Source organism: Rhinolophus sinicus, chromosome 2 (genome assembly GCF_057876585.1).
Source record: "Rhinolophus sinicus isolate RSI-liver-muscle chromosome 2, RSI-T2T, whole genome shotgun sequence".
Taxonomy (NCBI): Eukaryota; Metazoa; Chordata; class Mammalia; order Chiroptera; family Rhinolophidae; genus Rhinolophus; species Rhinolophus sinicus.
This window is the reverse complement of record NC_142502.1, coordinates 66358265-66373238: the sequence shown is the minus strand read 5'-3', so window position 1 is coordinate 66373238 and position 14974 is coordinate 66358265. Positions and strand designations below refer to the sequence as shown.

At 35.4% G+C, this 14974-nt stretch overlaps 1 protein-coding gene across 3 annotated transcripts in view; it reads right to left on the bottom strand.

Moving 5' to 3' along the window:
• UBE3D (ubiquitin protein ligase E3D) overlaps nucleotides 1–14974 on the bottom strand; it is a 131523-nt gene that overhangs the window by 78386 nt on the left and 38163 nt on the right. For all 3 annotated transcript variants that reach the window (XM_074333243.2, XM_074333244.2, XM_019729555.3), the window contains exon 8: nucleotides 13194–13357. In XM_074333243.2, the coding sequence (XP_074189344.2) occupies nucleotides 13194–13357 (164 nt within the window). The remainder of the gene's footprint in view (nucleotides 1–13193; nucleotides 13358–14974) is intronic.

Below are 14974 nucleotides of genomic sequence, written 5' to 3'. Positions count from 1 at the left end.
ATCAGAGCAAAATGGGTCAAAATGGTTTGAAGCCATTCGTGGGTACATGGTGATATGGAAATAAACTAAGATGGGCTTGGGGGCAGCCAATTAAGACTGGGTTTTGCAACCAGCAGAGAAAAAAAGGAGTAGATGTTGAAATTAGGTTTAGAAGCAGCAGCTAAGTCTAGGCTTCATTGCAGCAGCTAAGTCTAGGTTTCATTAAGTAGATAAAAAGAGTGTAGTTACTCTTACTTTAGGGCTTACAGGAGGCTTGATGGTATAAATCTGAAGAGCTCAAAAGTAGTGCTTGGTAAATCCATTTCCACTACTAGTTTTGCTTTGCAGGAGATAGTTTTAGATGCTAGTCTGTAAATAGTGACAAAAGAAGCTCATGTAGCAGACGTAACCAGCGTTTTGAAGACAGACCTGTTTTGGAATTATGAGTCACATCTTAGCTGTGCCTCATTGGGCAAGTAACCTTAGTTTCTATGAAGGGTGGTAACCACAGCACTTCCCACAGAGATGTTATGCAGATTCAATGATATAATGTATTAAAAAGCTTAGCACAAGTTTGATGCATAATAAAAGCTCAGTGACAGTTAATATTATTAGATCATTAAAACCATAACATTTATCCTTAGAGACTTTAAAGAGAAGGGGGTTTATATGAAGCTTACAAAAAAGCACAGTACATAGATGCACAGAAAACACAAAAATATTACTCCCAAGGAAAAGAAAGTGGGAATGGCAGGTATAGTGTCTATATAAACCTTATTTCAATTCAGAGACACCTCTATTCGGAAAACTCAACTATGTTTCACCCATGCCCTTGGCTTTAATTATGACCAATATATAGATGACTCACAAATTTACAAATGCAACCCAAATTTTTCATCTGAATTCCAAGTCTGTATATTGTTTCATTTGCTTCTCTTGAAGGACTCAAACTTACCTCAAACTCAACATGTATAAATCTGAACCTGATATTTTCTTAAAAATTGATTGTTTTCCCTTGTTATTTATCCCAGTAAATAGTGGTTCATTCCCAAAATACAATCAATCACCAAATACTGCAATATTACCACATATCTTCAACTGTATCTCAGCTACCATCACCCACTATAATCATTTCTCTTAGGCTTCGGCAAGGGCTTCCTATCTGATCTACCATGTCCAACTGGTCGCTAGATGGCTTCCAGAATAATTTTCTGAAGCATAAATTAAACCATTTAACCCTTCTCTCTAAATAAAACATGTAATAGATTCTTATTGTTCGTAGGATAAACACTAAGACAAAACTCTTTAAAATGCCCTTTAGGATCCTGAGTTGGTCTGGCTTCTCCCTACCCTATCCCTGTTTCTCACTTTCTCCAGTAAAGCTACTGTGGCCTTTTCCCCATCTCTTGTATTCACTGTGCTCTCTCCCACTGTGCTCTGTCCTTTTGCATTGCTTTCCCCTTTGCCAAGAGACTCTTCACACAGTTAACTCTTGCTCATCATTCAGAGAGCAGTCAAGCCTCAGTTCTTCCTGGAATCCTCGCCTGACCTGGTTGGTCTCCCTACTTTTGCTCTCATAGCATCATGTAACTCTCTTTCATAGCACTGATCAGGTTGTAATTTTACATTTACTTGTCCTTCCCACTAGACTCTAATAAGGTCTATGATGCAAGGCATCAAATCTCTTTTGCTTAATATCGTATTCCCAGAATCTAGCAAAGTATTATGCATTTAATAAGTATTTGTTAAATAAATGAATACCTTCAATGCCTGAGGTTGAAAACTTTTGTTTCATGTCCAAATTCAATGGATTCTTGAAATCCAGTCTCTCTTGTCCGGTACCACTGAACATGTCTTCTTCCCATTACATCTAAATTACCTAAAACAGCCTCGCAGGAGAAACCTCTAGCTCTAGCTTCTTTTCAATCACCCCATCTATGTAAAGCTGACGGGTTGCTGGGGCAACATCTTCTCATGGGCAATCAAGATGGTAATAGGAAAGGGGACCAAGTTAAAAAAGAGACTGCACAAGGAAAGTGATGCTTGAATCCATTCCATTTAAAGATGTTTATCTTGGAAAACAGAAAATCTAGGAGCACGTGTCAGATTATTTGAATTGAACGCTATCATGTTAAAGAATCAGCAGATTAATTTTCGGTAGCTCTGGGTGAGAGTTTCCAGGAGGCAGATTTCAGCTCAATGAAAGGAAGACCATTCTAATAATTAGAACCACCTCATTGTGATCGATTTTGCAAGTAGTAACTTTGCTGTGACCCAGTGATTCAAGCACAGTCTAGTGAAATGCATAGCACAGAGAACAGTCCTCAATTAAAAAAAAAAAAATCACCCGTGGATCCCTTTCTTCAAACAAAAGCTTTTGAGAAGTACCTAATATGCTAAACAGATAAATGAAGCATCTCTGTAGGTAGATGACTGCCCTCCCCCACTCCAACCCCTTTTCAAGTCACATTCCACTCCATCAGCAGCAGCCCACTCCCCAGAATCTACTATATGAAAACAAGCAGGCTTTCCCTGCCCAGCCCTTTTCAGCTTTTACTGGGATGGGGGTGGGGTAGAGGAGAGTACTTCCTACCTTTTCTCTATCTTCTTCGATTCAGCTGAAGGATACTCTTTTCCATGAAAATCTGTTCCTCATCATGTATGTAGATTTTGGCCATTTGAAAGAATTGTGTGTGTGTACGCATTTATCATGTTGCCTTAACTTTACTATAAGTTCCTTTATGATAGGAATCTTTGTTCTTCTGCTTTGGGATTACATATAATACCAAATATAGCAGGAGGAAATAAAAAAGAGAAAAATCAAAACCCCTGTGATATGAAAGGTAAAGACAACTACTTCAGGTCTGACTCATAAAAATACCTAACACATGATTAGGAAACATACAAAAATGATGAAACAATTTCATATATACATCCCCTTCCTTCTTTTATCTGATCCCTGGCCCCTCCCCTCTTTTACTCTCACAGGTCATGACTCTACTTGTCTCACATTTTTTCTTCAGAAGAAGGAAACCAGATTCCCCCAAGAATGTAATCTCAAAAGATGAATTGCTTTTCACAGGAAACCTGCTTTGACTGGAATTTATAGGAAAAAAGCTTACTTTTATTATGTCTTGGTTTTACTTCCTGTGTCTTCTTTAATGATTATAAATGAATTCATGAATAGCATAGGAATTCCAAATACAATAAGTTTACATTTCCCAGAGGTATCTAATTATGTTCTTGTATTTTCAGATTAATTCCCTTTCAATGGATTCCTGTTCTAAGAAGCTAAGGCAATGGACTTCTGAAAAAACCCACATTGTACCATTAAATTCTGATCGATTAGATCAGATATGGACATACTATAAATCAAAAGTTTCTGCTACCGATGTTACATATTAGCATGCATAAATAGTCTCAGAAAATAGTATATAGTAAGCAGTCTATTTTAGGGAGTAATCAAAATGCTGACACATTCTAAACTCTAGGGAAATTGCTCTTGAGCAAGAATATGCATTTATAGTGACATTTCAGATCTCCTAGAGTTTTATGGTAAGGAACTACATGATAAAAAAGCACTGAATTTGGAATCATGACAACCTGGCTCTAATTCTGTCTCTATCACTAACTAACAAACTGACTATATTTTTCTCTTATTGGTCTTCCATTCCTCACTTATAAAATATAAGATCTGGACATTCATATCTGAAATTTAAGTTTACTGTACTCTGCAAAGTAAATGTCCCTAACTGGCGTGCACTGACAATGTCACCTTATGACTCCTTTGTGGGGTGTAGAATACACTTACTTGAGATGGTTTAATAAAGTATTCTTTAGGGGTTTCTGACACCATTTCATTCATTCATTTGCATATTCATTCATTTATTCTAGCAACATATTCACACACTATCAAAATAAGTTAACATGAAGTATTTTAGCAGATTATGCAATTATCAAGTAACAAGTCTTGGATATTCTGCTGGATATAAAATTAGCATAACTTGACATTTGGTTTCTTTTATGCTTTTATCAATCAAAAGAACAAATTCCTCTAACTCTCCTCAAAATCACCTACTTTTATTTCCAAATTACTTCAAGCAATGAGTCTCTGTCACATCAGGTACAGAGCATCAAAATGAAGCAGAGTTTGGCAATGATTTCTTGGCTATGACACCAAAAACACAGGTAACAAATGTAAAAACAGACAAATGGAACTCCATCAAACTTAAAAACTTTTGTGTGCCAAAGGACAACAGAATGAAAAGGCAACCTCCGGAATGAGAAAAAGTTATTTGCCGATAAAGGGTTATTATCAGAATATATATATATATATATGTTATTATCGGAATATATATATATATATATATATATATATATATATATATATATATATATATATCTCCTACAATTCAACAACAAAAAATCAAATAATCCAGTTGAAAAATGAGCAAAGGATTCGAACAGACATTTCTCCAAAGAAGGGATACAAATGACCAACAAGTATATGAACAGATGCTCAATATCACTCATCATCAGAGAAATGCAAATCAAAACCACAATGAGCTACCACCTCATACTCATTAAAATGGCTACAATAAAAAACCCCCACAAAAAACAGAAAATAACAAGTGTTGTTGAGGATATGGAGAAACTAGGATCCTTATACATTGTTGGTGGGATTATAAAATATGGCAATCACTATGAAAAACAGTATGATGCCTCAAATAATTAAAAATAGAACTAACATATGACGCAGCGGTCTCATTTCTGGGTATATATCCAAAAGAATTGAAAGCAATGTCTCATAAAGATATTTATACCCTCAAGTACATAGCACACTTCATAACACCCAAGAGGTAGAAGCAACCCAAATGTTCATTAAGGGATGAATGGACAAACAAAAAGTCATATATATATACAAACATATATATATATATATATATATATATATATATATATATATATATATGTACGTGTGTACACACACACGTACACACACACGAAATAGTATTCAGCCTTTAAAAGGAAAGCAACCTTGTTACATGCTACAACATGGATGGACCTTAATGACATTATGCTAAGCAAAATAAGCCAGTCACAAAAAGACTTGATTCCATTTATATGAAGTATCTAAAATTATCAATGCTATGAACTGAGTGTGTCCCTGCAAAACCCATATGCCAAATATGAGTAGAGGTAGGGTTCTAACCCCCCAGTATGACTGTATTTGAAGATAGGGCCCTTAAGGAAGTACGTACGTTAAATGAGGTCACAAGAATGGAACACTAATCTGGTAAGACTGCTGTCCTTATCAGAAGAAAAAGAGACACAAGATCTCTCTCTCTCTCTCTCTCTCTCTCTCTCTCTCTCTAAGCAAAGAGAAGAGGCCATGTGAAGTCACAGCAAGAAGGTAGCTGTCTACAAGCGAGGAAGAGAGGCCTTACTAGAAACCAATCCTGACAGCACCTTGATCTTGGACTTCTAGCCTCCAGAATTGTGAGAAAACAAATTTCTGTTAATGTTTAAGCTATCTAGTCTGTGGTATTTTGTTATGGTAGCTCTAGAAGACTAATATAGTCAGATTTACAAAAACAAAAAAATTGAATAGTGGTTAAGAGGGTCTTGAGAAAGGGGGGGAAAGTAGAGTCGTGTTTAATGAGTATAGAGTTCCAGATTTGCAAAACGAAAACGTTCTGGAAATCTCTTTACAACAATATAAATATACTTAAAATCACTGAAATGTAGACTTAAAACTGGTTAAGGTGGTAAATTTTGTTTATGTGTTTTTTAGCACAATAAAAATATAAACAGAATTTCAAATTTTCTGCTGAAATAAAGGAATAAAAAGATAACGAAATACTACTTCACAAATAAAAACAACCACTAATACTATTTCAGGCATATGAAATGTATAGGGATGTGGTTTATATTTGTTTTTATTTCATTAGGAAAGCAATAATGATGACTATCTTAAGGCAAAAATAACACTTCTATTTTAGAAGCAGTGTTTACCAATATATAGCCAACAGAGAGAAACGTAGTCAGTTTACAAAATTTAATCTCTAAATTCCACTAAAAGTAGGGGTGAATGTGACATATCATATCATCAACATTTCCTCCCTCGATATTTTGCAAGAAAATGCTATAAATAGAACATAGAATAGTTCTTTTCAGTTCAAATTCTCCGGATTCCTAAATTGGATATCTTTTGAAAAGGTGGGAAGAACAACCAGCAATACTAGGACTCATGTAACTGGCAAAATGAAGAGAAATCAATTTAGCTTAAAAACAAACAAACAAAAAAACCCACTTATTTACACTTAATGATTACATTCCCCTAAGTTTTTTTCTCTTAAAAATATGAGAACAAAGGACTTGATATCTATGAAATTCTTCATCATTTAATAAAAAGAAATCTATTCTTCATGTTTTCTAATAGAAAAAGAAAGACATGTAACAATAAACATGCATATTTTATTACTGTGTTTATTCTAACAAAGTTAATGCGTAACATGTCCTAATGAAATTTCTCTTATTTGCTGGCCTAAATACAATTTCAAGAAAATTGTGGGCTATGACACCCAGAGGGAAAAGGTAGACACAGTTTGATTTTAGGAGATAATCTAGAACAGGATTTATCTTCGGCATTATTGGCAATTTGGGCTGGATAATTTTTTGTTGTAGGGGCTCTCGGATCCATTTACGATGTTTAAGAGCATTCCTGGCTCTACCTACTAGATGCCAGTAACCCTCCCACCAAACTGTGCCAAGCTGTGACAACTAAACATGTCTCCAGATATTGCCAATGTCCCTGAGGGGAAAATTGCCCCCCGCCAGAGAATATGGGGCCACATGCAAATTGATGAATTAGCAGAATTAAATTGCACAAGTTAGAGTCCAAAGCTAAAAAATGAGTATTTAGTATCTAAACTCTGATATGCAAACTAAAGAATGTGAGTTGTAGGATATTTGTGGGCAAAGGGAGGGGGATTAAAAAAAAATAACACTTCAGAATGTTAAGAGACATGTGTTGTGTGTCTATTGCTAGAAAGAAAGAACATTCTAAAAATATTACCTGCCACTTTTTTGTGTGTGCTCAAGGAAATAAAACCAGAGTTACATTTGCTATTTTCCTCTTTTGGACTGCCATCTGGTAATCCATACTTCCACTAGAAAAAAATTCTAGCCAATTGGACTAAAATAGTTAATGCACCACTTCATGTGCCAAAATTATGGCAGGGAGTTTACGGTTTGGTTTGCTCAGTCATGCCCAAAAAGAACGAAACCAACTAATGTCCTTAAAAGACAAAAGTAAATAATTCACAGGATGCTTACACAATTTGGTGAAATTCCCTTCCTACATTTGGCAGACTCATAGCAGCAGGAAAAGCACAACAAAAAGTAGTTATATAAAACGGGCACGCTGAAGTAATCAAACTCATTTATTGGACATCAACTCATTCCCAAAACATATGGAGTTAAAAAAAAATTCACTAATCAAATAGAGCAAAATACAACCTACAATAGTCATCATATTTCCGATGTCATTAGGGATTTGTTAGGAATGAATGAAACACTGGGAGAGGTGCATTGATCTTTGTAATATCCCTCAAGAAAGGCAGTGTAAAGAGTCTTCACAATAATTAATACAAGGTTCACCATCATAGCTGAATCTACTACCAATGCCTTTTTCTTAATACCCAAAACTTGTCAAAAGACAGACTGGCACATCTAGTCTGGATATATCCTTTGGGTTCTCTTTCACTAATCCATAAAAGCAGGCTATGATAACGAAAACCAAAAGTTCCCAACAGATGAACGGTAATTATTAAATACAAACATAAGCAGGAAACCATGAACCATTCATTTAACAAATGTCTTATTAAATGTAAACAGAAAGGGTATTTTTTGAGTACTTCTATAAGAATTCACCTAGATGTAGTAATGAGCGGACAGACAGGTCCTGGCTTACATGGAGTTTACATCCAAGTGTAGGAATTCTAGTGAAATCATCAAACATTTGGGAAAAGCAACACTACGAAGTACCAAAAACAACGCCTCTTTTCAAAAAGAAGAGTTAACACCCAGGAGAAAGAATTAATAGAGAGAGAGAAAAAAAAGACTTTAAATATAATTATTATTCTCATAGATACTGAGAGAATATTGCAAGAATATTGTAAGACAAGAACAGATAGAGAGAACATAGAGAAAATTTTGAATAAACACTTATATTTAGATACATCTGTATGAAATCTTGGAAAACCAAAGATAAAGAGAAAATCCGAAAAGCTTTCAGAAAGGTAAAATAGGTATAAATGATTTTCAGATATTCAATGATTGACTACCGTAGAAGTTTTAAAAAACTATTAAAGAGTATACTTCTTCAATTCAAACGATGAAACAAAGAATATTGAGTGAAAAAATAAATTGCAAAAGCCACATACAATATAATATTATTTACAATTGTTTTTAAAAAATTAAGCAACCCATAAATAATATTATGGAAATAGACTTACACAATAGAAATACAAAAACATTTATAGTCATGATGCATGAGTGTAAGTAAGAGGTAAGCAAGTGAGGTAGAGCTTTGACTTTATACTTCTTTAAGAAGAAAAGACACCATCATCAGAATCACAAAAAGATCTCAACACAGGGGCGATAGCATGTGAGGGAGGGAGCAAGACAAGAAATATGAAACCTTCTTAAGAGTCTTTTCTTGTTCTAGAGAAGAGTATGGATATTAATTAAATCTAGATATTGATAGTAAAAGAATAAATTTAAGTATGTGTGTTAAAAATTTAAGTTAGTTAACCACTAAAATCATTTTGAAATAGGTAATGTTTACTTCCAAATAATCAGATGAAAGAATTGACAGAGAGAAGGCAACCAATGTAAAAGACAGCAGACTAAGTTCAACTATATAAACAAATGAGAATTAATTAACTATTAAAAGAGACTGTCACAATGGAGTTTTAAAATATTCCAGCTACATGCACTTTATGAGGTATATGGTAACAAGACATAGACCTAAGCTAAAATATCACATGACAGCTGAAAATAAAGAAACATAAAAAGATACAACAAATCAACAATTAAAATAAATATAGAAATAAATATAGAAAATAAATATAGCAATATTAACATCAAGCAAATTAGAATTACAGGAAAACATCATCAAACGGAAGAACAGATAAATCTCTTATTGATAAAATATGTAATTAGTGAGTTTGTCACGTCACAAATCTTAATGTACCTAGTAATATAGCTTCAAAATATATAATATAAAAATACCAAATATCAGAAGAAAACAACTTTTCCATAATCATAGTACGATATTTAACACACCCTTCTCAAAAATCCACATCTCAAACAAATAAAAAAGATGAATATAAAGGTTTTAATAAACTGGACTACATAAATCTTAATATATAAAGGTATACACACACACAGGTATACACGCACACCAGCAACAGAGAATATAACCAATGAACAGGTTAAGAGCTGACTATGTATCAGACCACACACACACACACACACACACACACACACACACACACACACACACAAAACCTCAACGAAGTCCCCAAGGCATCAAATAAGCTACATTCTCTGATCATGCCTCAGTAAAACACAAGGATAGTCAAGTGAACATTTCATTTAGACTGGCCTCAGATGGGCAAACATCTAAATGGCAGTTTGGGTGAGGGTGCAGGGAAACGGGCATTTATAGAAACTTCAGGTGGGAATATAAATTTGTAATGCGTTTTTGCAAAACAATTGGATATTATCTATCAAAATTTTAAATTTCATACTCTGACTCAACAATTCTACTACTAGAAATCCTTCTTACAAAAACAATACACATACTCACAAAACAAATGTACAATATATAGTGCAATACTAACTACAGCAATAAAAAAGTAACAACCCAAATATCTACCAATAGTAACATGGTTAAATTATTTATAGAACATCCATTTCATAAAATGCCAAACACTGACATGGAAAAAATCTCCAAGACAGTTTTTTTTTTTTTTAAGTGTAAAAAATATACATGTATCATTCAAATTATGTTAAAATGCAAGATAATAGAAAAGGAGTGGAAGAGTACAAGACATACTTTTTACTTCTGGAGTGGAAATGATGGAGAACTTCCATATTTTACTTTATGTTTGTCTCTACTGTTTGAATATTTTATGATTTATACTGCTTGCATAATTCAAAAAAGAAAAGACAAGCAATTATTTAACAAATTTCTTATTTACTTCCCAGAAAAAGACTGGGATCTTTCTGTTCTTAGTACAAATTTGATCGAACACATTTAAGAGTACAGGACAAGTATAAACTTCCAATCTGTTCAAATAAGAACACTTTGTGTTTCCTCTGCCGGGCATGCTCTTCCCTCTGATATGGCTCACTCCCTCACTTCCCTCAAGTTTTCCAGTTAAGTATCATCTTATCTGAGAAATCTTAATTTTTCTATATAAAATGACCACCTCCTACACCCATCCTACCACTCTCTAGCTACCTAACCTCGCTTTGTATTTCATTAGAGCAATTTAACACCTGTGTCTTAGTGTCCTTATCTGTAATTGAGAGTGATAACAGTACCTACCCCACAAGGGTATTATTAGGCTTAAATTGGCTAGAAACCCGTAGATGAGTGCTGGGCTCACAGTAAGAGCCATATTAGGCTTTCACTTTTTGGTCTGTTTTGTTTATGATCTGCTTTCCCCCTATTAGAATGACAGCCCCAAGAGGCAGGGACTACCATATATCCCCGAAAATAAGACCGGGTATTATATTAATTTTTGCTCCAAAAGATGCATTAGGGCTTTTCAGGGGATGTCTTATTTTTTCATGTACAACAATCTACATTCATTCATGTACAACAATCTACATTTATTCATTTATTCATGTACAAAAATCTACATTTATTCAAATACAGTCATGTCATCTTCTTCTGGAACATCATAACTCTCCAAATCCCAAATTCTGTCTTGAATTTCTTGCAGCTCCATTTCCTGTAGAACCATTGGCCCCAATCTCTCATGTCCAGCAATAGAGCTCTCCTTAAATGAGCACTTCTTGTCCATATAGCCTGCTCGTAGTGCATTGGCAACACAGCTGTCAGTGATTTTACCCCACGAATTCTTCACCATGACCTCTTGCACCCTAGGCTTCACAGTTTCCATGCTGATTTCTCTCCATTCTATTTTCAATGTAGTCATCAATTTCCATGCTCAAATGGTCATTGAATGGTTTGTTATTGCAATATCAAGAGTCTGGAGCTAGGCAGTCATTCCTGTGGGAATCGTTATTTGATTTATTCTTCTCTCTGTAAGGAGGTTCTTCATGTCTTTAGCGTGGTGAGTTCTGTCTGAATCCCAGACTAGCAGACCTCTTTGGCCACCTTGCAAAACAAGTGGCAGCATTAAATCGATCCACTTCCTTAAAACTGCTTGTGTGCACCACGGTTTTTTGGTTTCAAGAACATATATGCCTGAAACACGTTCAACCTTAACTTTCTTGCCCTTAGTGACGATTAGAGGTGGGGCTTTCTTTTCATCCAGACGAATTGTCAAAATACAGGGAACACATGCACTTTCGTAACCAGGGGAATGTAGTAGATTGACGAGGCACCCCTCTGATCAATTGTCGTTTGAGATCTTTGGCCCATAAACACTGAAGTTTCATCCATAGCAATCATGTTGGAGAGTTGGCATTTAGAAAAGTTGATGCCATCAACAAAGGACTTGAATGCAAGTGCACGTTTAATAACTTCAGCATCTTCCAGCTTGAACAGTGTTGTCGATCTTCTTAGAGACAGTTCATATCGCTGCAGGAAGCCATCCAGCCAGTGTTGTGATGCTTTGAATTCTTCTGGGGATATTTCTAACTGTGGTGCCATTGCAAGGGCAGATGCTTGAATATCAGCCCTGCGCACAACCAAAACTTTTGCTCTCCTGTCAGCAATCCATTCACAGATGACGTTTTCCAGCTCAGGAAACAATGGTTGCCAATCTGATCCACACTTGTACTTCTTAGCATTTCCCTCGTCCACTTGTTGACTGAGGTTATCATACTCTGCTCGCCATTTTGGGACCATTCGGAGAGCCAACTTCTTTTCTGTGCAGAAAGCCGTAAGATTCTTGCCCCAGGAGTCCTCCACGATTCCTTTCTTGTACTCGATGGAATAGCTCTTTCTTTTTGCACTCATCTTGTCGGGGGGTCAAAATATTATTCCCTTTAAATCTACCATTAAATCAAGTGTTAAGGCTTACGAGACAGGAGTGGCAACAAAAATGATGACAGTTAAGAATGATGATCCACACAAAAGCGATGAAAAATAGCAGTCACCCAAATTCAGAAAACGTTTCTTTATTTCACACGAGTGCATTAAGTATATCCTTTACAACACACGACATATTGAATTATGAAGATTCGTATTAGACACAGCCACGTCCGTTTGTTATCAAGTGTGCACGTTATTCATGCATTGTGTCTGTACACCAATTGGTCATTCGGCAATAAGTCTCGAGTTCATCTATTTACATAGCGGTTTACCTCTCGTCCAAAGGCGCCTGCTTGGGTATTTACAAATACTCAATTATAATTTACATTATCATTTATTTTAAGTATTAATGTCAATAACATTATTTATTTACAATTAATTATATATTAATATTATTTTATAATTCAATATGTCTGTCATGTGTTACAATAGACGTACTAAATGCAACCGTCTGGCTGACGATCTTAACTGGGGCTTATTTTTGGGGCAGGGCTTATATTACGAGCATCCTGAAAAAATCATGCTAGGGCTTATTTTCCAGTTAGGTGTTATTTTCGGGGAAATACGGTATGTTTTGTTTACTATTGTATCAGGAATGCCTCGAAAGTGTTTATCAGTAAATATTCATATTGTGGAAGCCTGACTTAGTACTGTAGCCATATGTACAGACAGCTGAGATTACAAGAAAAAGACCAATTATTTTCAGTATAAGCAAGCTTTCTGCACATTAGCATGACTCATCTGTCATAATTCAATCTATTTTGAAAGCATAACATTTAGCAATATGACTCCTAGAAGCTTCAAGAATGGAAGTGGTACATACAGTACCATTTAGTTCATTAATTTCTTAATACCAACATGGCAACAGAAACTAAAACATAATGTGGAATGAGAAAACAGAAGCACAACTTACTTTTCATTCCTGCCTGTGATGCATGGCTGGTAGAGGACCTTGACAGCAATCCAAGCAGAACTGGAATCCGCCTTTGGTGTGTCTTCCAATAGGGGAAACTTTGTGATACTTTTGGAACTTCCCAAAGATTCAATCACCAAACTGTCTGAGTTTAAAAGCCATAGCTAGAGATATGGAGAGAAAAGTTCAAATATTAGGATATCACCGCCCCATCCATATCTCATACCACTCAAAACAAAACAAAACAAAAAAAACCTATAAAAATACCAGAAAAAGAAAGAGAATTATGTGTGTAACTTTGAAGGATGGTAAGTCTATCAAAGCATAACTTTGGTACATTAAACAATATGATAAAGTTTTAAAAAATGAAAATGAGATAACCAACTAGGAGAAATATGATACATATATAACAGTTATTATCGATAATAGATAGCACTCCTAGAAATCATAAGGGGAAACAAAAACCAAACTAATAGAAATACAGGCAAAGAATATGAACAGAATTAACACAAGAAATAAGTGATAAAGATATAAAAATGTTAATATAACTAGTAATGAGAAAATACAAAATTTGAGTGCCACCCTTTTTTCATTTATGAGATTGGCAAATACAAAAAGATTGATAACATGCAGTTCAGAAGAGGGGTTTGGATGGGTAGTCCCATATGCTGCTGGCGGAACAGTGTTTGGGGATTTGAATACATGTGATTCAATGGGGGAATACTCTCAAAAGAAAGAGTGTAAGGGAAACAGAGTAAGACGGAGGAAAGAGCTAGGGAAGGATGCCAACTCAGCTGAGAGTCTGGCTGCAGCCTGAGCCCTCAGACAGCTCTGGAGCATGAATCGCACCTAGAGATTATCCCACCTTGAGACAGGATATCCTAGGGTAATTTGGGCTGTTGTGCCTCAGGGTCAAATCATTTGCAGTTTGCTGACCATAGCATGGTGGGGGAGAGTGAAGGATAAGAAATTCCCTGGTCAAGGCAGCATCTGTCAGGTTAGGACAAGTCTCTGGAGAAGGGAGCAGCTGTGAGCCATCACACTCAGCAGCTGGAAATGGATGCACTGACCAAGGAACAGGGATCTGGGTGGGGCCCCATGAATGTCCACTTCAAGGGACAAATCAGTCCAACTTTTTTGGAGGGTAACAATTATCAGAGTTTAAAATACACAAATTCTAATGCTATATTAGAATAGAAAGGTCTGTTTGTAAAGAAGTACTAAGATTCATGTACAAAGATGATTTTCACTTCAGCATTGTCTTTAATGGCCGTACAATGGAATTCTAGTCATTAAAGTCTGAGGTATACTCGCACTAACAAGAAACAATCCTGCTGATACACTCTTATGTGAAGTATGTTCAAGAGAAGTGCTAATCACATGATAGTTTTTTAATAAATACATACCTGTGGGTATATGTACATATAGTTATACCCTGTTTCCCCGAAAATAAGACCTAGCCAGACCATCAGCTCTAATGCGTCTTTTGGAGCAAAAATTAATATAAGTCCTGGTCTTATTTTACTATAAGACCGGATGTTATATTAAAAAAAATAAAGTATATATATATCTATATCTATATACACACACACATATATGTATATGTATATACATATATGTGTGTGTATATAGATATGTGTGTGTGTGTGTGTGTGTGTGTGTGTGTGTGTGTGTATGGGACCCAGTCTTATTTTACTATAAGAATAAGACTGGGTCTTATGTAATATAAGACCGGGTCTCATGTTAATTTTTGCTCCAAAAGACGCATTAGAGCTGATTGT